The sequence below is a fragment of the Crassostrea angulata genome, chromosome 6 (genome assembly GCF_025612915.1).
Source record: "Crassostrea angulata isolate pt1a10 chromosome 6, ASM2561291v2, whole genome shotgun sequence".
NCBI classification, from domain to species: domain Eukaryota; kingdom Metazoa; phylum Mollusca; class Bivalvia; order Ostreida; family Ostreidae; genus Magallana; species Magallana angulata.
Window position 1 is genome coordinate 43,921,804 of NC_069116.1, and position 26,372 is coordinate 43,948,175.

The following is a 26,372-nucleotide window of genomic DNA, read 5'->3' on the forward strand; positions in this document are numbered from 1 at the left end:
TTAAATTTGTTTTATTTTTATCCTTGCAGAGAACTTCTGTGGAAGTTACTGACAAGCTGCAATACAGAGTTCAAGGACACCCAGATTCTGGAGGAGGCGTGTCAAGTTATCATGGTCGGGTTACCCGTGCTGTACCCCTCAAACACAGACAAAAGCCAGCTGCTTCAGACTCTGCTCTTTGATGGTAAGATCAAAAGAACAGATATATGGGAACCTGCCTAGCCATGTACAAGGATGTTATACTGAATATTTAAAATCACAGCTAAGAATTACCACTAGAGATATTTAGACCAAAATTGATTCATTAACTTTTTCCTCTGAGTTTTAAATAATCTTTTTACAAGCTATTCAAAGTGCACTTGAAATAACGTTTCCATGTACAGTATATAAATATACAAAATGTCTGCTACTAGGGAGAAACAATGAAGCCTTGCAGATGTTGAGGGACCTTATTCTGGTGGACTTTGCTGATAAACTCAGAGCACAGGCCGTGGAAAAGGAAGAGTCAAGATACCTGAGGTATAAACCACAATTGTCTTTTGTCATCAAATGCCCAAGAATATAATTTCTTATTATATCTATTATCTGCCAATATTTTTAATGAAAACAGTATCTTTAGCTGATAAGTTATATTGTAGACCAAGTTCATACATGTTATGTATGCTAATTTTAATTCCTAAATGGCTGGTTAAAAAGCTCTGAGATTAATTTAATAGCCTATAAAAATTTAATTTATTTGAAAATTTCATGTAAATTGAAAGTTTATATGATAATGTTAAAACTACCTCTCTGGTAGGAAAATGCACCTTTAAATCGTTTTTTTTTGACAGATTAACAGACAGTTTGGTGAACCACATTTTACAAATCACTATCCAGGAATCCAGTAAACTTCTGAGTGATGCTGCCAATCTGAACAAGAACAACTTTGAGGAGATGCTCTCCTCCTTGCCCGTAAGTACTCACACAGGTCTACAGCAGTTCTCTCCCTGTTCACATACACATGTATACTGTAAATACACGTTTTATTAAGAATTTACTAAAGTGTCAATTAAGTATATGCATTTATTCATGTACTGTAAGATCCATAATTATACTGATAGTTTCAACTGATTAGCAAAGAATAATCACATATACTAAATCAAACTGCCACATATTTTAGAAACTAATATACTATTACTTTTTGATTTTCTGACACACTTTTTAATGCACAAATATTCTTTTTAAATAGATTGCCTCCCCTTGCCTTCGATACATGATGGCGCTGCAGTCTCATCTGTTAAGAGAAGCTGTCTTGTTTAAACAGGAGGAAAATTCTTCACCTGAAAGGAGTAAATATCTCCAGGTAAGACTTTAACTTATGAAATGTTCGTCTCTATTTTAAGTTCTGTATACTGTGTAATCATGTACAACGCAATTTGGTTTTAAAGTCATTATGTATGTAACATGAGTATTTTTTTTTTCATTAGGAAATATTAATGTCAGTTGTCCAGTTAGCATCAAGAGTATTTTCCGGGTCTTGTGAGGTCAGTATTCCTGTGTAAAATTTTGATTTGAATTCCAATGTAAAATCAAATTTATTTCTTGGTTGTTTTAATTCAAATTTTAGATTGATTTTGGAAAATATTTTATTTGTTTCAGGTATTGGAGGTTCTGCTAGCAACCTGTAACAATGTCATCCATAATTTCAAAGAAGAGAGAGAGGGACATCTTCAGGGACTGGAGCGTATCGCCAAGTCAACCATTCTGGGACACCTCCTCCCCGTGCTCCTGACGGCCATGAACCATGTGAATCTTCATTGTCTCCCCTTGGCAGATGAACTGATGCCAAAACTTGTGAATTTGGTTGTGCTTTCCAGTCAGGTATTTTCAAATATCAATCTAAGAATTTGAGTCTTTCCATTTATCGTACATGTACATGTTTATGGACTGTAGAAGATGACTCATTTTAAATAAACAAGAATGAAGATTACTAAAATGATTTTAAATTAGCCTTAGTTATAAAAGTGTTCATAATTAACGTGACCAAATGTTTTATATTTGATGATATTAGGCTGCCTTGCTCCTGAAGAGTCAGGTGGAGGCTGTGATGCAGGATGACCTAGATTCTGACACTGATACACACGTGATGGAGCTAATGGCCCCCACAGTGGATATTGATGAGTAAGCATGCATTCATTAGTCACAGTGCAAGGAATCCAATTCAAGACAGAAGGTTTTATAAGCCAAATCAGCATGTCTCATGACTTTTCATACATCGTAAAGGATCTAAATTAGATTCTACTTATTCAGGACTAAAGATTTATTGTTACCAAAATAGATGTATATCATGATATTTCAATCCAGTGAAGTTCATGTAGGCATGAAAAAAAAATTACATTTAGAAATTAGATCTCTTTTATCCCAGAGCTATTGTCTTCCATTAAGATACATTCTCTGGGTTGGACATGGGTTGGAAGCAGTGTAACGGAGTGTAATGGATAGAAAACCTGTGGGTTCCAACGATAATGAATTCTCTATTATAAATTGATCCCACTATGGTTTAAAATTCATAAGACATTATTTAGGATGATGAACGTTTATGTCTGAAGAATTTATTATACATGTACCATGTGGATGTTTAAAAGACTAAATTACAGTTAATGTTCGTGTATAAGAATTCTGCAGCAAAACTATTAGTTGTAGAACTACATGTATGATGAGAAAATCGGAGGAGATCTATGCACATTTATAAAAGATCTTGAATTTTTTACTTTCTCTTCACAGCATGTCCAGTGATGACACAGAAGAACAAGGGTTTTTAGCCGGACTTAAGATTCCCGCCCCCTGGTCCTCGGGGAAGACGGTGGAGAGCATACACCCTGTGAGGGACAACTACAGGTTTAAGGAGACTGTACACATCCCCGGGGCCAGGTGTCTGTATCTTAGGTTTGACCCCAGGAGCTCCTCCCAGTATGACTATGACAAGGTATGACCTGTTATCAAGGTACTGTAAACCAACTTTTATTCATAAGTACTAAACATGATTGACTAATTATGTAGTGATTCTCAGGATCAAATTTTAAGATTTCAAGTCTAATTTTATAATGATAAAAAAAAATCAGGCACTTTATAATAAACTAGTTTTTGATGAGAAAAACTTATGATGAAGAGTTTTGCAAACCTAGCAAAATTTTCATGCGAATAAAAGTTGTTAAGTTGTTTTGCAGTATTCTAGCTTTAAAAAATGCTACGGTTACAGTAAAAATATGAGATTGATAAGAAATTGCACATTTTTAAAAGTATTCTTTTTGTTTTGTACAGCACATTTGCACAACTGCGCTTTTTAAGCATGAGTTTCAGGATAATGACTTAAGGTTCAGAATTTTTTAACAGTTACAGTTGTAAAGGTCATGTTATCTGCATGTTTCATGGCTTTTGCTTTTATTCATTACAGCTGGTGATATTTGCTGGCCCGACCACAAACTCTAAGAGAGTTCTGGAGTATGGAGGGAATACCTATGGATTTGGAAGTAGGAGTGTCCTAGGATCAGGCTGGCCAAAGGACTTAGTCAAGGTGGAGATTTAGTACTTACACTTCAGATCTGTGTACTGAAAGGAGATTTATTGTTATGATCATGAAATCTGCCATGCACTAATGCAAAGTTAGGTCCACATCGATTTTACATTGTTTGCAAAAACGGGCCAAACTTAGCACCTCACCTAAAAATCTTACAGTTTGATACCACATAGGTCCCTTATTTTCTAAATGATCTTATTTTGTTCCATAGCTGTACATTTCACATACTGTGTACTTAAATTGATGCAAAGAAAAATCTTCCTTAATACATGAACACTTTGTCCCTTTGTTACAGGTGGATGGAGACACTGTGACCTTCTCCTTTGAGATGAGGAGTGGGCGTGAACACAACACACCTGACAAAGCCATGTGGGGCTTCCTGGTCACCGTCAGAGCCCAGGTAGTGTTGACTTTAATTTGATTTTGACATATATATAACTGTATTTAAAGGACTATATTTAGTATGTTCAAATATCTGCCCCCAATTTTAACCAATTTTTAAATAGTGTTGTATGAAAATCAGATATTCATAAATCAGTGTAAAGAGGAAACCTATCACTTCAATCCTGATTTTAAGTCATCATTGCTCATTCGCTTTTTATGTATGACATCACCTAAATGTCTAAATTCCCACAATTTTGCAAGCAAATGAAAATATTGTCTTTTTTTTTTTTTTATTTTGCGTTCGGAAGTATAGAGCGCAGGTCTGCTCAAGTACGATCTCAAGATATGTTTTTCTTCATATAATTATACACAGCATACTAAAAAATGGTACTTGAGCAAGCCAGTGCTTGATGTTTCCCAGTCGAAAAACCATCGGAAAACACCCATACTTTGCTACAAAACATCAATTTATCAAAATAAGACAATCTTCATGACGTCATTTCTACATTATGACGTCACTGTGGTGATAACCTTTTACACACTGTCTTATTTTCAATATAATTTCAACTATCTGCTTCTTTATTTTTAAAGCTTTTTTAAATACTTTAATTTTGGGGCGAAAAATGCTTAATTCCGCACTTAGTCCTTTATTGGACCTGGTTTGGAGGAAACAATTCATTCTGGATGTGGCCTACAGTGCCTGCACTTTTGCAAAATTATGACTGAGTAATCTGAGTGTTGAGCTGTAAATGTTTATCGTTTCTTTGAAAATATATGTATTTTTTGGTTGAATGATGTCTCTTTTACTAATCCTTTATCTTTAAGGAATCCACTGAGGAGGTGTCTAGTGGACTTCCCTTCCTGGCTGATCTGGCCCTAGGTCTTTCCGTCCTAGGATGTACCATGTTACAGCTTTTGTACAAAGGCCCTGAGAAATCTCTACAGGAGGTCAACTGTCAGCACCTTCTCAAATCCAAGCTTTTACAAAGGTTTGTGTTTTCCTAGTGAGATATGGTAATATGATAGGGAATTGCTTCGACATGTTTAAAGATAGAAAGAAATGGAACTGACTTTGTTGTAAGCATGAATTTATTATAGGAAAATTGCTGTAGCTGTGTTATTTGGATTTTTAAAATGAATGTTTGTGTATTTTATCACAAAATATACAGTGAGATGCTAGACACAGTAATGAGTAATGTCTTCCATATTTACAAACTTGATTAATTTCCCAAAAGGTGTGTGTGGCAGTCTGGCACAGATCCTAGTGCCCTACTTGATAGCCCCTCTTCCCCTGAGGATAACGATGACTCCTCACTAGCCAGGATTAGACTCTCGATGGAAATTCTACAGAATCTTAGGAAGCTGTGCAGAAGACAGGTCCCTCAGCTTAGACCGAGCATCAGGTACTAAATTGACACTGAGAATAATGTGATGACACTATTATTTACCCGCTGCTAAGTTACTTTTATACCTTTTTTTCCTCATCATAAAAAAATCAAACAAAGAATGTAAGAACATGCTTGTATCATTCTACCGGTAATTTATATATCTACATGCACATTATAATGAGCTTTATATCTGTACCTACATTTTTATGGTAATGAAAAGTCAATTAAAGCAAATGTCTTGTCCCCTGTAGGGATGTGATTAACCCCGATGATCTGGAGGAGAGAGTTGTGTCCACTGTGCTGAAGCACCTGTCTCTACAGGAGACCGTGTTCAAACTAGCCAAGGCTGAGAACCAGCAAACGGAGGAGTTCATATTACTAAGGGCTGTCATACAGGAAGTTTACTCAAAAATAGACTCGCTGCTACGGCAGCTTCAGGTAACTCTCATGTGGTTCTTAGGAGAGGAGTTCTAGAAAATGAACAAACGTGCACCGTTGAACGCTTGGATAGGATTCAAAATGTCATCTAGGTTTTTTAGTTTGAGACGTTAAAAGTATGAAAATATTCTCTGTTTTTTCTTTTATGTACATGTAGTGTTTATGCTCATTATGTAAAAAATTTTTTCTTGGATTTTATAGACTCTAGCAGAACTGGAACAGAGATGGCACAATGAAGTACTTGATCAGAAAGAGGGAAATACCACCATCCCTCCTTTTTTCTGTGATTTCCATTTACAAGAGGTACATGTATGTACAGTACAATACATGTAAACTGAGTCTTTCATTTCACAAACCATTCAAGATTTATTGTCTATCTTTTGGTATGATTTATTTTTAAGTTGAACTGCATGAAAACAAATGTAGAAAATGTGTAGTGAGATAGTGTAAGTAATAGATAGATAGAGTGTAAAAGTCTGATGATTATGATTTGTAGACAAAAGGAAAGGAGCTTGCCATGTTATGCTTTGTGAAGGAGGTCACAATGGACTCTGATAGTGAGAGGGCTGTTAAAAACTTAAGGTAAAAGTAAATTGTACATATATGTACTTGTATGGTTGGACTTTGGCATCACAAACTTTGATATCTTGAGTATGATTTACACGTACCATTAAATGTTAAAGTGAGTTAGAGGTCCCAATCATTTTTAGCTCACCGAGACGAAGTCAAGGAGAGCTTATGCTATACCGTCGGCGTCGGCGGTGGCGTCGGCGTCGGCGTCCGGACCTGGTTAAAGTTTTTGTTGCAGGTCCTATACCTAAGCTATTATTTGTCCTATCTTCACCAAACTTGCATGGATGATGCATCTGGACCTACTTATGGACTTGAAAGACTTGGATGCTGAATTTGGGTCCTAAATTTCAGATGCTGGAGGAGGTTAAGGTTGTTGGACCAGGTTAAAGTTTTTGTTGCAGGTGCCCTTTGATAGCAATATCTTAGTTACTGCTGGTCCGTACTTCACCAAACTTGCATGGATGGTGTGCCTTATGATACTGATGCACCAGACAGGCTTGAGTGCTGAATCTGAGCTATAGGTTTCGGATGCTGGAGGAGGTTAAGGTTTTTGGAGCAGGTTAAAGTTTTTGTTGCGGGTGCCCATTGATAGCAATATCTAAGTTACTACTGGTCCTAACTTCACCAAACTTGTATGGATGATGCGTCTTATGATACTGATGCACCTGACAAGCTTGAATGCTGAATCTGAGCAATAGGTTTCGGATGCTGGAAGAGGTTAAGGTTTTTAGAGCTGGTTAAAGTTTTTGTTGCAGGTGCCCTCTGATGATTATATCTTAGTTACTACTGGTCCTAACTTCACCAAACTTGTATGGATGGTGCGTCTTATGATGCTGATGCACCTGACAAGCTTGAATGCTGAATCTGAGCAATAGGTTTAGGATGCTGGAGGAGGTTAAGGTTTTAAGAGCTGGTTAAATAAAGTTTTTGAAATAGGTGCCCTCTGATGATGATATCTTAGTTATTACTTGTCCTTACTTCACCAGACTTCCATGGATGGTGTGTCTTATGATACTGATGCACCTGACAGGCTTGAATGCTGAGTCTGGTTTCGGATGCTGGATAAAGTTAAGTTTTTAGGAACAGGTCACATGTTTAATAGATGATAGTACTATTTCAAACTTGCATAGTTGATTTAACTGTAATATGAATGAATCGCAGAGGTAGCTTCAGATGCAGAGCTTGATCTCCATTATCAAGGATGCTAAAAAATAAATCTTAGTTATTACAGGTCCTAACTTCACCAAACTTTAATGGATGGTGTGTCTTATGATACAGATGCACCTGACAGGCATGGATGCTGAATCTGAGCCATAGGTTGCGGATGCTGGAGGAAGTTAAGGTTTTAATTGCTAGTGCCCTCTGATGATGATATCTTAGTTATTACTGGTCCAAACTTCACCAAACTTGCATGGATGATGCGTCTTATGATACCAATGCACCTGATGGGCTTGAATGCTGAATCTGAGCCATAGGTTTCGGATGCTGGATGAGGTTTAGTTTTTTGGAACAGGTCACATGTTTTATAGATGATAGCTTGCATAGTTGATTTAACTTTATTATAAATTAAATGCAGAGGTTGCTTCAGATGCAGAGCCTGATCTCCATTATCAAGGATGCTAAAGAAATCTCCTACCTCACTCAAACCAGCTCGATAGATAGATGTGTTTGTTGATAAATGATATAACATGATTCCTATGATATAGTATTGTATGATATGAAACAATATTGTTTGATAGGATACAATATGATATCTTATGTTATATTATAAAAAGTTATACGATAAGATATGATATTGTATCATTTTTTTTTATATTTAATATGATATTGTAGCATGATATTGTTATGTATAGTATTGTATATTATGATACAATATTGTAATATTATATTGTATTTTTAATCTATTATTTTATCACATGATACAATTACATAAGATATTGCAAAATATTATATTGTATCCTATGATACAATATTGTATATTCTATAATATTGTATGATACAATATTATATAATATTACAATATCATATTATACAATTTCATGTGATATAATTCTATATTACTGAAACCAATATCATATTATACAATATTGTATGATACAATAATATTGTATGATATGATATTGGTTTATATGATATATTATCATATCACATGAAATTGTATTATATGATATTATAATATATATTATTGTGTCATATGATACAATATGTATAATATAATAATGTATTTTTTAATATTTTACTTTATCACATAATATTGTATCATTTGATAAGATACAATGTTGGAATCAAATTATATTGTATTATATGATATAATATCATATAATGTATCAAATATGTTTCAGTGTCATTTAATACAATATCATACTATATTATACAATATAATATCATGTTTCAATGTTATGTTGTATTATGTAATATGATATTGTAATATAATACTATATTGTTTTATATTTTATGATGTTGTATTATGTGATCAAATACAATAAGGTATAACACAATACAATGTCATATCATACGTTACAATATCATATCTCATTATTGTTTATTACGGTATTTTATTGTATTATATGATACATATTATAAATATGACATGATGCAATATTTAATTTTATATCATTGTATTGATTAACATATGAACATATGATTATCATAAAAAAATTTATCAGATGATATACGATATTTTGTCAAAACAGAATCCATGAATATCCAAGATCATAAAGTATGATTTTCATATAAAATGATAAAGGTGGTCTTATAAAGGTGATGTCTCATAAGGGTGATGCTCCGTCTCGGTGAGCTTAGTAATCTATGATTACCTATGTTTTCTATAAGAATATCCTTGATGTTTTCAACAAATTTTGAGTTTTCATTGTATTCATGGGTTTTATGTAAAATTACTTGAGATTTTTACCACTGTTACTGTATATTCTCCCAAGAAATTATAATGTTTGTGCTTTTCGTGCAGAGAGAAATTTGATGATGATGTCAGCAATGAGACTTTCTCCTCATCGAAATCTCTCATGCCTCGGACCCAACACATTATGAAGGGCCTCAGAGCTAGACTGGACCTACTTCTGCAGGTCACCATAGCCCCAGGGGAGGGAATTCATGTGGCCCGATCAGTCTCCAACAATCAAGAAAGTGGTATGCTATTCAGATACATGGGTAACACTGTGCATGCTGTGGTTTCATTAATATTCGCTGACATCAGTTTTTTGTGGATTTTGTATAATTCACTGTTTTTAGGACACCAGAATTCATGAACAATAGTCAAACCATAAGGATTTGGATCCAATGTTATTCTTTGGTTAACATTTTTAAATTCTCTTGATCAAGGAAATTCATAAAAATTTGATGTTGATCAAATAATGATGAAACCGCAGTTCTAGCAAAGTCTATTTCATTTCCCTTCTTTTAAATTTGCAATGTAAACTTATTGGATGTATAATGTATCAAAATCAATTAATTGTCCCTGGCACTTCTTTATAACCATATTTTTCTTTTATGCTATCATGCTATCAATATCTGATATCCAAATATTTTATAATTTTTGTGTGATTATTATCTGATATTAAATATGATGTGATGTTTTTGTGGTCAGTGATGGGGATAATGGTGAGGTCAGACACAGACGTCCTGTCACAGATCACCCGGAGTATATCCGTTCCCACTGGAGTGGAGAGTTTCCAGGACGACTCCATCCTGGATATCACCATCAAACAGAGGTAGTGGCATAGGTTCTCTGATAATGGGTAATCTCTTTAAGTAGCAGCTTGTTCAGGATGCTTGAAAAGGCTAATTCGTCATTTGTAACTCTTATTTTCATAATGAAAATCTTTGGATTTTAGGAATTGCTTAAAGCCAGATGAATCAAGGAGTTTCCATGTATATCTTCTGTTACTTACAAGCTTTAATTCAAAGGAGTTATTTTAAAATGCCTCTGTTAAAGATCCATTGTATTTAATTGGTTATTTTATTTTGTTTCTTGTTTCAAAGGAAAAGAAAGACCCATCGTAGGACCCCGTCTAGTGTACTACAGGACCTAGTGGAGGGGGAGGGTAGAGACAAACCCCCTCACATAATTCTCATCGAGCAGTTGTTTTCCTTTATTGGAAGCAATCCTGAAAAAGCTGTATGTGAAATACTTGTAAAAAACCTCTAAACGTATGTCACTGTATACATGTAAATAAGAGGATTTACAATTATGTTTATTTCCATGTAATTGACCACTTTGTGCAAGAACTGCCAAGGAGTAGAGAGATTGTTCTTTTAATGGACTTTTGTTTTAACAGATCTCCCCAAATGACTTCCTGGCAGCAGCAGCAATACGGCTGAAGAGAGGAAACACACGTAAACAAGCACTGATTCACATGAAGGAATTATTGACGGCGGCCACTAAAGTGGGCGGAGCCACTCACCTCGTGGCAGCTGTCACCTCTGTCCTACAGTCAGGACCATGGTAATTCTTTCTTTCTCACTTTTTACTTCAAGAAAAGTGTGTAAACATATATTTATGTCCATTATTATAAGTTATCTAGATTATCACAGCAGTAGTGATTGATCTGAAGTACACCATTTCTTAAACAAATCTAGAAAAAAAATCTTCAGCAATTAAACGATGAAGTGTATAGTCTACATATTGATCTTAAGGAAATAGATATAGAGGGCTATGGTTGCTATTTATTTTAATGTTATGTTAATTATGAAAGTTAGTCAAGTGGTATAATGCTTTATGAGTTGTTTGATTATGATAGTTAGTTTTCACAATGAGTCTTTACGATGTGATCTATCCTCAGTGTGGAGGAGCTGACCTGTGGAGGGATGGTGCCACAAGTGAGGGAAGCCTTCGCCGAGACCATGACTGCTGTGGTACAGCTGGCCAATAAGTACCCCATTGCCTGCTCCAACAGTATCGGACTCCTGTGTACTATACCATACACCAGGTAATGGTTGAAACAAAGAACAGTCTCTCTGTGTTATTTTAATGATTGGTGTGTTTTTGAGACTAGAAAATCCCCTCGAAATATAGACATGGTAATAATACACATTATATACTAATAAATAGGTTTACATGTACATATATAATCAATTTAAACTAATTTCTGTGAGGTGATACTGGTAGATTTCCTAATGAAAAATTTGTACACATTACATCTTATTAATTCTTTCAGGGCTGAGGAGAAATGCCTGGTTCGGTCCGGACTGGTTCATCTTTTGGACAAGTTGTGTAGTCTAGCCAATCTGAGGTCTGACACCTCAGACACCCAGTCTGTCAATCAGAAAGTTTCCACCATGGCGTGGGCAGGGTTTCAGGTCCTGGCTAATCGCTGTGTCATGTGGGAGACAGAAGATGGTAAGTATTGAGAAAAAAAGTACCTCCAGCAACCCAATTGTTCAATTCTAGTTCATTTTAGAAAGTTAACGTTAAAGATAATTTATGATTTCTCAAGTTTTGGGGCATGTTTTCAATCCTGTTAGAAATGGAAATAATACAATCTTAAATCAATATAAAGTCTCCAGTTTTGAGGATTTGGCATGCATGGTTACATGTATATTGAAAAATCACATCCATCATGATCCATGAAATATTTTTTTTATAGGAAGCCAGATAGAGGAGTTGGAACACTCGGGCCTGGCCCGTCAGGTGTCAGTACTACTGACCAATCATCTTGCCCGAGCCACGGAGTGTATCGGTAATGAGGCGGCCGGCACTGAGGCGCTACAGGATGTCCTGAGTCTGTTGAACACACTGGCACGCAGTAGGATGGGGAGGGCCATACTGAGTCAGCCAGCATGTGTGTCCAAACTCCTGTCATTGTTACTGGATCAGAGGTACGGTCGTATGATCTCTGGTGTAGCCCGTTTATCTGTTTGAATAGCTAGGCAAAACATCCTGTTGTTGCTCTATAATTTTTATACAAGTAATAAATTATAAAAGATTTTGCAGGTATCTTTGCAGAAAATGTTTACAACAGTGCTTAGCTGTTGGTTTTTCCTAAGCCTGCAAAAAAATTTGATGTGTTTATCAAAATTATTAGATTGAAACAGAAAATATTCAGTAGGTGGTACCTATCAATGAATATGGGGTGGAGGGTGGAAGGGATACTCATAAGAAAATTAAAACTTGATATGCAGAGAAATTCAGCATCGTGGTGTTTTATTGGGTCATCATGTTAATTCTTTTTTTTTTTCAGACCCTCTCCCAAACTTGTCCTGATCATCCTACAGCTGTGCCGGGTAGCTCTGCCCCTGATGAACACAGCTGACTGCGAGCAGGTGGAACTCCCTGTGTGGGGGCAGCACCTGACCAATACTCACTGGAACACCTCCGAGCCCATCACCGACCCACCTGCCAAAATCGTCAGCCTCCTTCTTGCCAAGCTGGGAGACTTCCTTGTTCCAGGCAAGAAACTGTGTGCCTAACTTAGGGTGGAATTGTTCAAGTTTCGGAAAATAAGATTATTTAGTTATCTAATGGTTCTTCAAATTGAAAGTACATACTATGTATATAAACATGTACATAATTTGCAAAAGGTTTAGTTTAGCCATCCCTTTGCTATTTACAAAGGTAAAAGATTAATGGAAAGGAGGGCATTAGATCTTGATTTCATTTTAATGATCATTACAGGTGATTATGCCACCTTAGTAAGTCGACGCCCCTCTGTAGACTTGTCACAGGGAACAAAGTCAGCGGACAAAGAGAAGTCAGAAGAATCCGACATCCAGGCAGGAAAACTATCCGTATTTATCCACAAGCGAGAGGATCAGTTATCTCATGAAGTCATTCAACCCCTGCTGGGGTAAGGGAACATAAAAAATTTTCATTGTTTGATAGCTGTATATTACATGTACATGTATATCGAATGTGGAGGTGTTTTTCACTTAAATCTGTTAGTGATTCTAATTTTTTCACCAATAGATCTGACAACAGACCATTCAGAATTGGAGGAGGTGCAAACATGGAAAGAGTGGTTCGCATGGACCGAGAAATGACAAAGGTTGGTTCATTAAAAATAAACATATATAAAACATGTTTTTGAATGATTTAATTGAGAAAAATGATGTGCCACTTTTGATATTACATGTACATGTATTCGAATAATAAGCATAAGCAATATTAGAATTTGGTCGAACACCTTGGCGTTCATGTTGTCTTTTATACCATAGCTTGGTAAGGCAGAGGTTACAACAGAAGATGCCATAACAGCCTTGAAAAAGGCAGCCAAGTGGGCACAGATGGGCTTAGTTGTGTCTACTGGCCCACCTGTAGAGAGTGGACAGGCAGACACACCCACCGGAGACAAGAAGAATGTCAGGAAACAACCAGTGGACGTTGTGTGTAGGGAGAAAAATACAGAACTAGCCAGGTATGATATGTTGAGAGAGAGAGAGAGAGAGAGAGAGAGAGAGAGAGAGATGGTGGTATTTAAATTCAGAGAGAGAGAGAGGACCTTTGAAAAGATTAAGAATCATTAACTCAAGTCAAAGTTTAAATCTTTTACTCTTTTAAATAATATAAACACAGTTACCATTAAAACTGTTCCTGTTATTATGAAGAAAGAATTTTCATTAGATATTGGAATTTAAATAAATGACAATTTGGTCTTTGAATTTTCAGAACTGACCCAATCAGACCATTTATAAGTGGACATGTAGCAAACAACATGGCTGCCGAGGTGATAGCCCTACTCCACGGTCTGCTGAGTGCCCCCGAGACCCACTCCGCCCAGTCATGGTCAGAGGCTGTGCAGAGGGTGAGCAAAAATTGACTGCTCTCAGAAGAATTATCGCTGGCTCATATTGAATTCTGTGGAATCATTTATATATTTCATGTGAACCAATTTTTCATGAAGTAACGGTCCCAACAAAACATGAAACAAAATCTTGATTCATCACACATAGTAGGAACTCTACAAAATTAAATTTTGTTGAAACCCTAAAAATTTTCAATCCATTGAAAATTAGTCTCTACACAGATTAAAATGTAAAATCGACAGTAAAACACACACTTTGCTCCTTTAAAGATACCTTTTGAAATTAAGCAATGAAACTTCACTGTCAGTTTTATGAATTCTTTGGATGGTAAGTGCTTGAGACAATGATACCCGTTTTGGTATGATTCAGGTGTTACACAACTCGCTGTCCTGCCTGCCCCTCCTGCTGGCCTCCTTGGACACCCTGTCCTCCCCCCGCTGTAACAACAGGCAGCTCATGTCCATGTCCAAGATGGCCAACGCTGCACTCTGTGCCCTGGGAGGATTCACAGAGATGATCAAACCAGGCTGTGAGGTCAAGGTAACAAGAATTTCTCTTCATAATCACATGAAATTCAGCTTAAAATTCACATGAAGTGAATTTCATGTACAGTCAAACTTTGTTATCTCGAAATAGATGGGACTGTTTAAAAACTTTGAGATATCTAAGTATTCAAGATATCTAGGGTAAAATACTTAAAAAATAAGTGTTTGTGACGTACAAATCACTTTCACATATTTACTATTTGAGATATCAGTGTTATAAATATCGAAGTTTAATTGTATATATTCAACAGAATATGACATGGTTTTGTGTTATCTTACTTTAAAAATTTATGTAAACTTCATGTGGGAAATATCCATTAAAAAATTTCTTATGAAGCTCTTTTAACATAAAATTCAGAAGAGGCTCAAATAGCAGATTTCTGTTTTCATTAATTGATTTGTACTCATTCAAATTTCATTTATCATGCTAATAACTACTTTGCATTTTTGTAATGGAGGTGGATACTTAAAAATCTTGAATTGCTGTTGGTATTCATAAAATGTATGTATACCTGTTACACAGATGCTGGGGCCTGGAATAGATGACAGCCAGGGGACAGTGCTTAGTGTGTCAGAACAGACCGGGATGGTCAGTATACAGCTCGACCCTGAGGGTGGTGAGGATCGGCACCCCCGCTACAGTGACACCATTCAGGTCCCCATCACCAGGGTCATGCCAGTCAGGAACGAGGTGAAGTGATGCTTTCACTTTTGATTTCTCCCATGGAAATATAAACTTAATATTTATTTCATTGGCATTAGAAATTTCTTAACTTCAATATAAAAATGATTTTCAGTGTATAATAATGATGCTATGAATATGAAATTTTTGAATCATGAATATGCCTATTTATTTCTGTGACATAACAAAAGCATGGTTTGCTTAAAGTTCAGTATTTAACAACATGACTGCAAAATTGATGAAAAATTACGTTAAGCCTTATAGAAGTAAGAAACATAAATATAGATGTATTTATTCTAATCACAGATCTATAAATCCACCAACGTACCAGTCACAGATTCTCTGGTCATGGCCATCAAAGCCATCCTCCTCCCCCAGGACGACGGAACCTGTCCCCTCCAACAGAACCTGCCCCTCAACGGGGATGGCAACAGCCTGAGTAACCAGATGTCCCGAGTGGTGGCCGAGCTCCAGACTCGAGCCTGCATGGTGCTCGCTCAGTATCTACAGGACATCGAGTTCACCAAGGAGTTCATTCAGCATTGTGGATGTACCATTGATATACTGAAGTCACTGGCCAAAGATTGTAATTCAGGTACGAAAGTCGGAGACATTGAGCTTTTAGATAGTAATAGTCTGTGGATCTACTATTTGGTATGCTGAAGTCCTGAGCTATTGATTGTAATTCAGGTACAAAGTCAGAGACATTGAGTTCTCAATAAGCCTTATTCTTAAAAAAATTGTGGTGATAAAGTTGTAATTGTTTTTTGAATTGTTCTTTGTAGGAGACAGACAAGCAGTGGTTGAGACCCATTGTGACAGACTGAGATTACTCTACAGAGACTGTGCTAAACCCCCTCCCCCACCTAGCAAACTAGACAGCCGAGCTGTACGTCACAGTCTAATCTACAAGCTTTCTTTCAAATTCAGCATAGAGATTTTGTGAATTACAAAACAGTGATCTTTCTGTATAAGGCACTGGGTTATAGAATTGATTTTAGTTATACATGTATATGGACAATGTATATAAGGAGGTTTTTAGCTCACCTGAGCTGAAAGCTCAAGTGAGCTATTCTGATCACATTTTGTCTGTCGTCCGTCTGTCCGTCTGTCTGTCTGTCCATCTGTCCGTCTGTCCGTAAACTTTTCACATTTTCAACATCTTCTCAAGAACTACTGGGCCAATTTCAACCAAACTTGGCACAAATCATCCTTAGGCAAAGGGGATTCAAAGTTGTGAAAATTAAGGGCCACACTTGTTTTCAAGGGGAGATAATTAGAAATTAATGAAAAATTTCGAGAAATTTTCAAAAATCTTCTTCTCAAGAACCAGAAAGCCAGGAAAGCTGAAACTTGTGTGGAAGCATCCTCAGGTAGTGTAGATTCAAAGTTGTGAAATTCATGACCCCCGGGGGTAGGGTGGGGCCACAATGGGGGGTCGAAGTTTTACATAGGAATATATAGAGTAAATCTTTAAAAATCTTCTTCTCAGAAACTAATCAGCCAGGAAAGCTGAAACTTGTGTGGAAGCATCCTCAGGTAGTGTAGATTCAAAGTTGTGAAACTCATGACCCCCAGGGGTAGGGCGGGGCACAATGGGGGGTCGAAGTTTTACATAGGAATATATAGAGTAAATCTTTAAAAATCTTCTTCTCAGAAACTAATCAGCCAGGAAAGCTGAAACTTGTGTGGAAGCATCCTCAGGTAGTGTAGATTCAAAGTTGTGAAATTCATGACCCCTGGATGTAGGGTGGGGCCACAATGGGGGTCGAAGTTTTACATAGGAATATATAGAGTAAATCTTTAAAAATCTTCTTCTCAGAAACTAAACAGCCAGGAAAGCTGAAACTTGTGTTGAAGCATCCTGAGGTAGTGTAGATTCAAAATTGTGAAACTCATGACCCCCAGGAGTAGGGTGGGGCCACAATGGGGGGTCGAAGTTTTACATAGGAATATATAGAGTAAATTTTTGAAAATCTTCTTCTCAGAAACTAATCAGCCAGGAAAGCTGAAACTCGTGTGAAAGCATCCTCAGGCAGTGTAGATTCAAAGTTGTGAAGTTCATGATCCCTGGGGTAGGGTGGGGCCAATGGGGGGTCGAAGTTGTACATAGGAATATATAGAGTAAATCTTTAAAAATCTTCTCCTCAGAAACTAAACAGCCAGGAAAGCTGAAACTTGTGTGGAAGCATCCTGAGGCAGTGTAGATTCAAAGTTGTGAAAATCATGACCCCCAGGGGTAGGGTGAGGCCACATTGGGGGGGGGGTGTTAAAGTTTTACAAAGGAATATATAGAGTAAATCTTTGAAAATCCTCTTCTCAAAAACTAATCAGCCAGGAAAGCTGAAACTTGTGTGGAAGCATCCTCAGGTAGTGTAGATTCAAAGTTGTGAAAATCATGACCCCCGGGGGTAGGGTGGGGCCACAATGGGGGGTCGAAGTTTTACATAGGAATATATAGAGTAAATCTTTAAAAATCTTCTTCTCAGAAACTAATCAGCCAGGAAAGCTGAAACTTGTGTGGAAGCATCCTCAGGTAGTGTAGATTCAAAGTTGTGAAACTCATGACCCCCAGGGGTAGGGCGGGGCACAATGGGGGGTCGAAGTATTACATAGGAATATATAGAGTAAATCTTTAAAAATCTTCTTCTCAGAAACTAAACAGCCAGGAAAGCTGAAACTTGTGTTGAAGTATCCTCAGGTAGTGTAGATTCAAAGTTGTGAAAACATGATCCCTTGGGGTAGGGTGAGGCCACATTGGGGGGGGGGGTGTTAAAGTTTTACAAAGGAATATATAGAGTAAATCTTTTAAAATCTTCTTCTCAGAAACTAATCAGCCAGATGATTCTTTTTAATTGTTAAGACTTTGGCTCCAGGACAATTCTTCGGCCTCACAAGAAGGTTCAGAGTTTGATGTAGCTTTATATCCCATATATAAACAATTGTAAAGGATCTTTTTGAGGACTGCAGTACTCAACATGTGATATGACTATAAAATCATCCTGTTAGAAAAGGGACTAATGATGATAAACATAAGAATATCCAGGGGGGGAATGGATTTTATTTTTACAGGATCTACATGTATTATTGTACATTGTCCAGATTGTTTGTATTATGACTTCATTAAGCTGATTTGATCATACCCATTGTTCCTCAGGTGAGCGATGTGGCCCATGGGCCTCTTGTTACTTTTATAAGAACCAGGAAATGATGTTGGATGCCAATAGATCCTTTCCCCCTGTGCGGGCCTCAGTGTTTTCCCAGGCGATGACAGGAGTTACTTTCCTTGGAGATCCCAGCACAGGAAGTGGACTCCCTCGAGGAACCATGATTTATGCCAACCAACCAATCCCTCAACAGGTAAAATTCTTTGAGAAATAAATCTGTAGGTTTTTGAACAAATACATTTTGCAACATTTAATGTTTTTTTACGGAATGTTTATATGTTATGATTTTTGCATCCAATTCACTATTGGCCTTAGACCAATTCTTGCCAAGTACCAGTTCTTGCCATTTCAATGAAGTATAACAATTTCACATGCCAAGATTGAGTGGTGGGGAGAACAAATACGTAATGAGAATTGGCCTGTACATAGTATTTTGATGTCTGCTGTAGAAGGCCTAACTGCTTATTATAATAGTTGCATCCCACTTAATCATTGTTTTATAAATCATTAAGGCACCTGCTTTCTACTGGGAGCTGGAGATCTGTTCCTTTGGGGACAGCCAGGAAGAGAGTGGGGCCGTCATCTCCTTCGGATTTGCCCCCTCAGCAGACAAAAAGGACGGGGCCTGGACCAACCCTGTAGGAACCTGCCTGTTCTTAAAGTAAGTACATTGTACTTGTTTGTAAAGTGCAAAGTATTATAACTTGAAAGGCCAAATTATTCATCAGTTGATATTGGACCTGGTTAATTCAAAAATAGAAATGAATTTCAGATTTCATTTGACAATGTCTCGATGACATGTGATGGAGTTAAACAAAAATATCTAGTGAGAAAAATCTGACTATGCTTGCTTAAACAGAAAAGAAATGAAATACAAGACAATGAACTTAGGTTACTAGTGGTTAATTTTTCTTGTACTCAATTAAAGCAATGGCAAGGCTGTTCACTACAATGGAGCCAGTCTGCTGCAGTGGAGGAGTGTACGACTAGACGTAGCCCTCAATGCTGGGGATGTGGCTGGAATAGGGTGGGAGAGGACTGGGGAATCCCCAGTCCAGGGACAGACTCCCAGGGGCAGGGTCTACTTCACATACAATGGGCGTCGCCTCAATGCCTACATGGATGATGTGTCAGGCGGGATGTTTCCAGTGGTTCACATACAGAAGAAGGTGTGTAGAACAAACCCCAGTTGTTGTCATTTATTGACATTCTATAGTTCCACTATTCCAAGTTAATGAACTGTTCAATTCAATGGCATTTGACATTGAAAATATAGTACATGCTGGTGATTAATATTGAAATTTTTAAGATTTAGTTCAGACATTACTTAATATCACATAAATTATTGACAGAATACAAGGATCAGAGCGAACTTTGGAACGAGGCCCTTTGCCTTCGCCGAGGGACAGCAGCACAAGGAGGCAGCTGATGCAGCCAATGACCTGACCCGGGAGATAAGGGAAAGCTTTGGGCACCTGCCATTCCACCCTCATTCAGACAGTGAGAATGAGGGCAGCCCTCAGCCCAGCCCCGACAGCAGCTCCCCTGAGGAGATCCAGGCCCCTAAAGGACCCCCTTGTAAAACGGCTACCATTCCCAAACCTCAGAGTGGTAAGTGATGGTGTAGAAAACACAAAAAGGTGCAGTGAGAAACCCACATTACTGTAAACTGTAATATTCCCTACCAGTAAAAAATAAGTTATAGCAGAAAAAATTGAAATTTATCTCCAGTCTTTTACTTTCTAATGAAAAAACAATGGAAATTCTTTCTCTGCGTAGAGTTTGCTAATTACCTTGGGTTACAGTATGTCATGACCTTAAACCAAAATTTTTAGGGCAAGTTCAAATGCACAAAAAATATTATACATTATTATTCTCTCACTGGCAGTATTTTATAATGAAAAATGATAAGAATATTCCAGGAATACTTGACACATGGATTGCAATGGACTAAAAAATATGTGTTGACTTAATGTCATCGTGTTAGGGGGATGTTCAAAGCCAGAGCATTTGATTACTAAAGATTATTTTCATCTGGGGGCATCATTTCGTGAACTTGCTTATACTTTTCCTAACTACATTCTCATATACAAAAATAGTATGCAAGTTGTTTCTATCTTGAATAGCTTACAGCCCAGATGACTGCCTGAACTTCAAGCTCTTCAGTTGCTATGACAACTTTGTGACTACTGGTCCAGACCCTCGAGGACCGGTCCTACAGGATGACGAGTCGGATGAGGAAGTGCAGGAGGAGGACAATGGATCCGAGGACCACTACGCCCTCCTGGTGAAGGCCTGGGAACAGAAGGTGTTCCCTGTCATCAGGAGGAGGTTCAGAAATGAGGCGCAGAGGAAAGACGGACTGGAGCAGATCAGAGGAGCCCTACAGCTAGGTGGGTATAGCTTGTTTTAGGGGTCAGTTATCATAATTATGCTCATAAAATGGGAAGATTGTGATCTAGAAAAAACACATAATGCTTGTTTTGATGTTTTTATGTATTGTATACTAGAATCATAAAATCACATATTAAGTTGACATTTCTTCATTTGTGTAGCGTAAGCTTTAGAGATTTTATGGATGCAAATTCTGGTGTCTGTAACTGTAATGAATATTTTATACCTATGAAATCTTGTTGTTACTATATGGACATTGAATGTAGTTTGTAATTTCAAGTGTTGCTTTGTAGGCATGACAGATATAGCCAGACAAACTGTGGAGTTTTTATATGAAGAGAATGGAGGAATTCCAAGAGACCTCCATCTGCCGACCATAGAAAACATCAAGGAGGACCTAGCAAAGTTCACCATAGAGAAAGTGAGGAAAGGCACCACTGTGGTGATCAGGAACACTGCCGAGACCTCCACCGCCGGCGCCACTGTGCTACCCAAATTTGCTGTCCGCAGTATGCTCAAAACATTTGGTCTGACCGGAAATGTTCTGGATGTAGACAATGTAAGAAAATCTACTCATTCCTGAATACACATATAAGAACAAATACTTGTATACAATGTAATTAAGTTTTGTGCATGATTTTATGCAAAAATAAAATTTTAGCAATTTTTAAATTGCAAGAACATAGATTTTACAAAAGTTTCTTGCAGAAATTAATTTTTTTCATTTTCCAAACTATAATTTTATATATTTAACAAATGTTGACTCTATTTCAGTCCAACGAGATTGTACAAGTTGAGGTATATTTGAGAAGTGAGGGGGTGCTAGTGCGGTTTTGGTATCCCATAGAGATGCTAGAGAGGCCCCCACAGGGTCTGAGGAAATCAAGCATCACAGGAGGACAGATCCTGGACACCTCCAATATCTTCATTCACAGGTCAGAGAATTGAAAAGGAAGTTGTCATTAGCAAAATCTTACTGTGAACTTGGCTTATACATGATCCTATCTTTTGAGAAGCATTTTGGGCTTCACAGGATTTGATCACATAACCAACCAAGTTCATATCATGGTTAACTTTTTAACATGCTATTAATTCTTAAATCAACTTGGATTAAAAATTGATCAAAAAAATACCTCTGGTTAATGAAAAAAGCATGTTGAATTAGGTTTTGTATTCAGAAATTGAATATTATGCATGTACTGTATGTCTATCAACTGGTGTATGTCAAAATGGTTGTTTTTTTTGTTAATTGGAGATTTGTTGACCAATTTTTAGACATGAAGAATGCACGTACAGGTTTAATCAAAACATTTCATGTTTCACAACTTGTATTTATGGTTATTTAGAAGTATTTTGTTTTATTTCTATAGAGAATTGTTATGCTGTGAGTCTGTGTTGGCAAAGATGTACTGCAGAACAGCCCTACTGAAGCTGATCGACCACTGCAACTCCCCGGCGATGGAGATTGTGTCCTGTTCTGCCAGCAGTCTGGGCTCTGGAATGGCCGCCAGTGCTGCTCTACTACAGCTGCTGGACATTGAGAACCTACAGCTCTTGTCCAATGAACTCCTGTGCCCCCCACAGTCCCATGGAACTGTCATGGCAACATCACTCACCACTGCCTCCTCATTGGACAAGTGCTTAGCCAATCAAATGTGTTCTTTGACTAAGCTCTTGTATAGAGACGAAGACAAATTGAAGAGAGAGTTAGCTGTGGCAATAGCGAGGGCTGCCAATCAAGGAGAGGATTACTTGATTGAGTTGACGACTCAAATCTGTTTATGCTTTCAGGTATTATCCAGCCCTATAAGCATAGAAGGTCTAAAACCCTCGTACTAATCTAAAAGCGTTTGATGACATCTATCATTTGATACTATTTACCGTATATCCGGTTTTTTTATCAAGTGTCACAAAATTTGCGAAAAATCTGTAACATTTTTAATTTTCGTCAGTAATTTTTTGCAATTTAAAAAGTTTGTTATAGAAAATGATACAGGATATAATTTCTGCATATTCAATTAATTTGTGATTTAAAAGAGATCGTGAAAAAAGAGATCATCGCAAAAATTACCGGATATACGGTATTTTCAATTGAAAATTTAATTTCAAAAGGCTCAATTTTCCCCTACAGTTTTAATTTATCATGATGAAATAAAGTAAACTCAAAATTTGAAATTAAAGATAGGGAAAAAAGGTGTTTATGTTTGTATAATTTTTTTTCAGACTGCTCCAGAAATGTTTCCTTATGAGGAATTTCCTGTCAATGAGGTCAAGGTTAACACTGACCTTCACTTCCCCGGGGCGGGCTGTCTGGTGGTGTCCTGTAAAACCGACCCAAAAGCCGCCAAAAAAGAGTAAGTTTTTGTTAAATTATTTCATACGATGTACATGTAGTTCTTGATTCAAGAACATACCCGTAAGATGTGAATAGACTCGAGACCAAATTTAAACACGAGATCACTTTTAAAATAATTCAAATTAATTCTATGAAAGATGTGCTGTTGGTATTTATGTTACAATACAACACAAAGGGATAGCTGAAATTTATGACCCACTGACATGTAAAGCAGCTCAGAGAGAATGTGGTATTATTTCCGTGTATTTCTTGTTTTATTAACAGTACATCTTTGTACAAGTCTCCATGGGCCAGAGTGTTTTCCTACACGGGACATAGAATAAAGAAAACAGGAAGTGCTGTCAAATTGGAGGTGGTCTGTTACCCCCGGGACACTACCTCCACCAGTAACCAGAATGAACAGTACACCCCCGCCATCATCCCCACCGACAGGGTCCACATCCGACTGGGCGTGTCCCCTCCCCCAGGTATCATCCTAACCATCCACGCCCTACCCCCACAGTTTCTGCTGGCAGTGGCCTACATAGAGACTCTTATCACTGAGAAGTATGGCTGTGGAACCCGAAGCTGTGGGTCGAGGGAGAGCTGTAAGATGTCGGACAGTCAGCTAGCATTCCAGAGCAAGGATATCCATGATAGTCTGTGGAGCGTGGATAACATAGTGATCTCTCCACCCGTGTTCCGCCACATGATTGAGCTACTCTGCAGGTAATCATTAACTTTATAATTATTCCTCATAAACAATGATAAAGCTACTCTACAAAAAATACTGTGAAAAAATTACATTTCGCTTTGTATTCTATTTAGCATTTTTTTGGCAGAATGGGACTTTCACTTCCTGTAAATTCAAGGCCATCACAAAATGCCATGCATATATGCCTAAAAATAGGAACATTTAGGAATACACTAATTCAAATCCATGCAAACTTGTTGGAAAACTATTTTCTGCCAAATATTTATTATACACACCAAATATAATTATATGTGTACAGTAATTTTTATGTCAAATTCTAGCTACCGGTACTTGTAACATGACCACACAAATAAGTAGTTTCACCCTAAAATTTGATTACCATATGACATTTTTTATAGACATTTATGGATGACCAATACCCCTGCCATCATCAAAGAGTACCTATTCCACCTGTTGGCTCAGTCCCTGAGAATCCTACACTACAGTGAGGGCTGTAACAGCAGCAAGCTGCCCACTCTGAACCCCCACCTCAACCCCTCCACAGGCCTGCTGGTACAGCTACAGGCCGAACTCCGCCGACTGTACGAGGAGGAAACCAAAGGTAACACACTTAACAGTGGTATAAGACACATTGAGAAATATGTCACAATGTGGAGGTGTCCCTTACCTTCTTTTTGATGCAAAGAAATATTCAATTTATTTAGATTAGATTTGGCTTTAATTTGTGGTTAAGAGTTTGAGAATGTATATTTGTTCTATACATCTTTATATAGCTGAAGAGTTTATGTTATTAAAAAACCGAAAAATGTTATTGTAATTATGTTTAAAGAATATAATAAAATGTAATAAAAATGTAATTAATTGTATGAATTTATATTACCTCTATAGATTGGCCCTCAGGAACCTTAGTCAGTGGATCAGGCATTGGAATAGGAGTGTCAAACAAAGGTCGATTTTCAACTTATTTCCATGCTCTAATGGAGGTCAACCTAGCCGTAGCAGAGCTGAGGTATGAGGACTACTTCAAGCCTCCTCCCAGCCTCACAGCTCCATCATCTTCAAACACCACGCTGGAGACCGCCTCATCCTCCTCTCTTCAGACACTCAGCAGTCCCACTTCTTCAGCAAAGAGGAAGAAGCTGAAAGCGAAGAGAGATAAAGAAAGAGGAGGAGCTGTGCCGAAGAGGACCACAACTCAGAGGACCAGTGAGAGCGACTCCTCAGTGTCTGTCAGCTCTGTGTCCTCGACAGAAGTGGTGCCTACTCCTCCCTCCTCCTCTACTACAGCTGCTGCTGCTGCCTCCTCCTCATCATCGGGAGCTTCCATGGCGACAGCAGCCAGTGAACCTGGTAAAGGGGATCCCAGTGGCACCAATGTGAAAATGGAGGACATCCTGTGGCTACACAGAGCTGTGACAGTGTCCAAAATTCTTAGGTAAACCTTTTTTTAAGAATTACTAGTTTTCTGTGTTGACGTTGCAGACCTATGATTCTGGGCAAAGTTCAACAAATAAAAAACACCCAAATTCTAAGTTCTATCTTTTGGGATTTTTATTCCAGGTGCTTGGGATTCAAGGAAAAACATGGAAGACGTTTTCTGAATGATGCAATATCTGATGCAGCAAAGCTGTTGACAACTCCGTCGGTAGCAAGCCGCATGCTGGTGATAACAGGAATCCCTCCAAACCTGTCCCCAGACACAGTGAAACAAGCCATCAGAGCCTCATGCAATGCTAATGGAGGTTTAGAAAGGGATGAGATCTTTCTACCAGAGCTGGATGTCCCTTCTGAAGTCCAGCAGTTGCCATCAGAGCCATCAGATCAAGAGTCTGCTGGAGCATCTACAGAACAAGTGGAAAACAAGCCAGAGGAAACTCCTACCAAGCATATCAAAGGTTATGCTGTCATTAATGTCCTATCCAAAGCCAAGCTGGAGAATGTAAAAAAGACCTTGTTCAAAAACAAAGTTCTGGTGAGCAGTTTGACCCAAGATCAAGAAGAGGCTGGCGATGTGCCAGAGGAAATGTTGTCTGTAACCTCGGTCCTTCCGACCTTGGTGGGGGAACCTCACGCAAACACGGCCATAGAGGAATACCTCCAGTACAAGTTCTTCAGTGATGAACAGCAGAAAGAAATGGTGGACCCTGCAACCCTGGCTCTTACAGAAATATTCCACAGCTGTTTCATAATGGAGCACAAACAAGGGGGCAGTGAAGTTCGACACGAGTCTGGGTTTATCTGTCTAGGGAAGGACCAGATTCTGCAAAATGTGCAAGAGAACTTGTTGTGTGTGTTCTTCAATAACATTAGGCCTCCAAAGAAATCCCTGGCCGAGCAAACCATGCATATCCTGCGACGTTATGGGATGTTGAAATCACCTGATAAAGAGTTGTAAGGACAACACAAATTTTTAATCAATTCCCTTCCATACATCTTTAGA

General features: G+C 37.8%; 1 protein-coding gene across 3 annotated transcripts in view; it reads left to right on the forward strand.

The window, feature by feature from the left end:
* The window catches only part of LOC128190701 (probable E3 ubiquitin-protein ligase HECTD4), a 39,420-nt gene that overhangs the window by 6,002 nt on the left and 7,046 nt on the right, over positions 1-26,372 (forward strand). For 2 of the 3 annotated variants that reach the window (XM_052862836.1, XM_052862837.1), the window contains exons 12-55: positions 30-184; positions 414-519; positions 831-951; positions 1,229-1,342; positions 1,467-1,523; positions 1,639-1,860; positions 2,051-2,160; positions 2,764-2,965; positions 3,434-3,553; positions 3,852-3,956; positions 4,766-4,929; positions 5,176-5,343; positions 5,580-5,766; positions 5,968-6,075; positions 6,263-6,348; positions 9,305-9,483; positions 9,941-10,064; positions 10,336-10,471; positions 10,632-10,798; positions 11,136-11,282; positions 11,511-11,692; positions 11,940-12,171; positions 12,534-12,742; positions 12,968-13,139; positions 13,259-13,337; positions 13,507-13,706; positions 13,958-14,093; positions 14,464-14,634; positions 15,163-15,330; positions 15,628-15,916; positions 16,107-16,210; positions 18,520-18,681; positions 19,001-19,149; positions 19,417-19,657; positions 19,841-20,099; positions 20,615-20,881; positions 21,176-21,441; positions 21,657-21,817; positions 22,253-22,673; positions 23,106-23,236; positions 23,503-23,946; positions 24,331-24,533; positions 24,821-25,367; positions 25,493-26,323. In XM_052862836.1, the coding sequence (XP_052718796.1) occupies positions 30-184; positions 414-519; positions 831-951; positions 1,229-1,342; positions 1,467-1,523; positions 1,639-1,860; positions 2,051-2,160; positions 2,764-2,965; positions 3,434-3,553; positions 3,852-3,956; positions 4,766-4,929; positions 5,176-5,343; positions 5,580-5,766; positions 5,968-6,075; positions 6,263-6,348; positions 9,305-9,483; positions 9,941-10,064; positions 10,336-10,471; positions 10,632-10,798; positions 11,136-11,282; positions 11,511-11,692; positions 11,940-12,171; positions 12,534-12,742; positions 12,968-13,139; positions 13,259-13,337; positions 13,507-13,706; positions 13,958-14,093; positions 14,464-14,634; positions 15,163-15,330; positions 15,628-15,916; positions 16,107-16,210; positions 18,520-18,681; positions 19,001-19,149; positions 19,417-19,657; positions 19,841-20,099; positions 20,615-20,881; positions 21,176-21,441; positions 21,657-21,817; positions 22,253-22,673; positions 23,106-23,236; positions 23,503-23,946; positions 24,331-24,533; positions 24,821-25,367; positions 25,493-26,323 (8,802 nt within the window). The remainder of the gene's footprint in view (positions 1-29; positions 185-413; positions 520-830; positions 952-1,228; positions 1,343-1,466; positions 1,524-1,638; positions 1,861-2,050; positions 2,161-2,763; positions 2,966-3,433; positions 3,554-3,851; positions 3,957-4,765; positions 4,930-5,175; positions 5,344-5,579; positions 5,767-5,967; positions 6,076-6,262; positions 6,349-9,304; positions 9,484-9,940; positions 10,065-10,335; positions 10,472-10,631; positions 10,799-11,135; positions 11,283-11,510; positions 11,693-11,939; positions 12,172-12,533; positions 12,743-12,967; positions 13,140-13,258; positions 13,338-13,506; positions 13,707-13,957; positions 14,094-14,463; positions 14,635-15,162; positions 15,331-15,627; positions 15,917-16,106; positions 16,211-18,519; positions 18,682-19,000; positions 19,150-19,416; positions 19,658-19,840; positions 20,100-20,614; positions 20,882-21,175; positions 21,442-21,656; positions 21,818-22,252; positions 22,674-23,105; positions 23,237-23,502; positions 23,947-24,330; positions 24,534-24,820; positions 25,368-25,492; positions 26,324-26,372) is intronic. The other variant, XM_052862838.1, reaches the window with a different exon arrangement.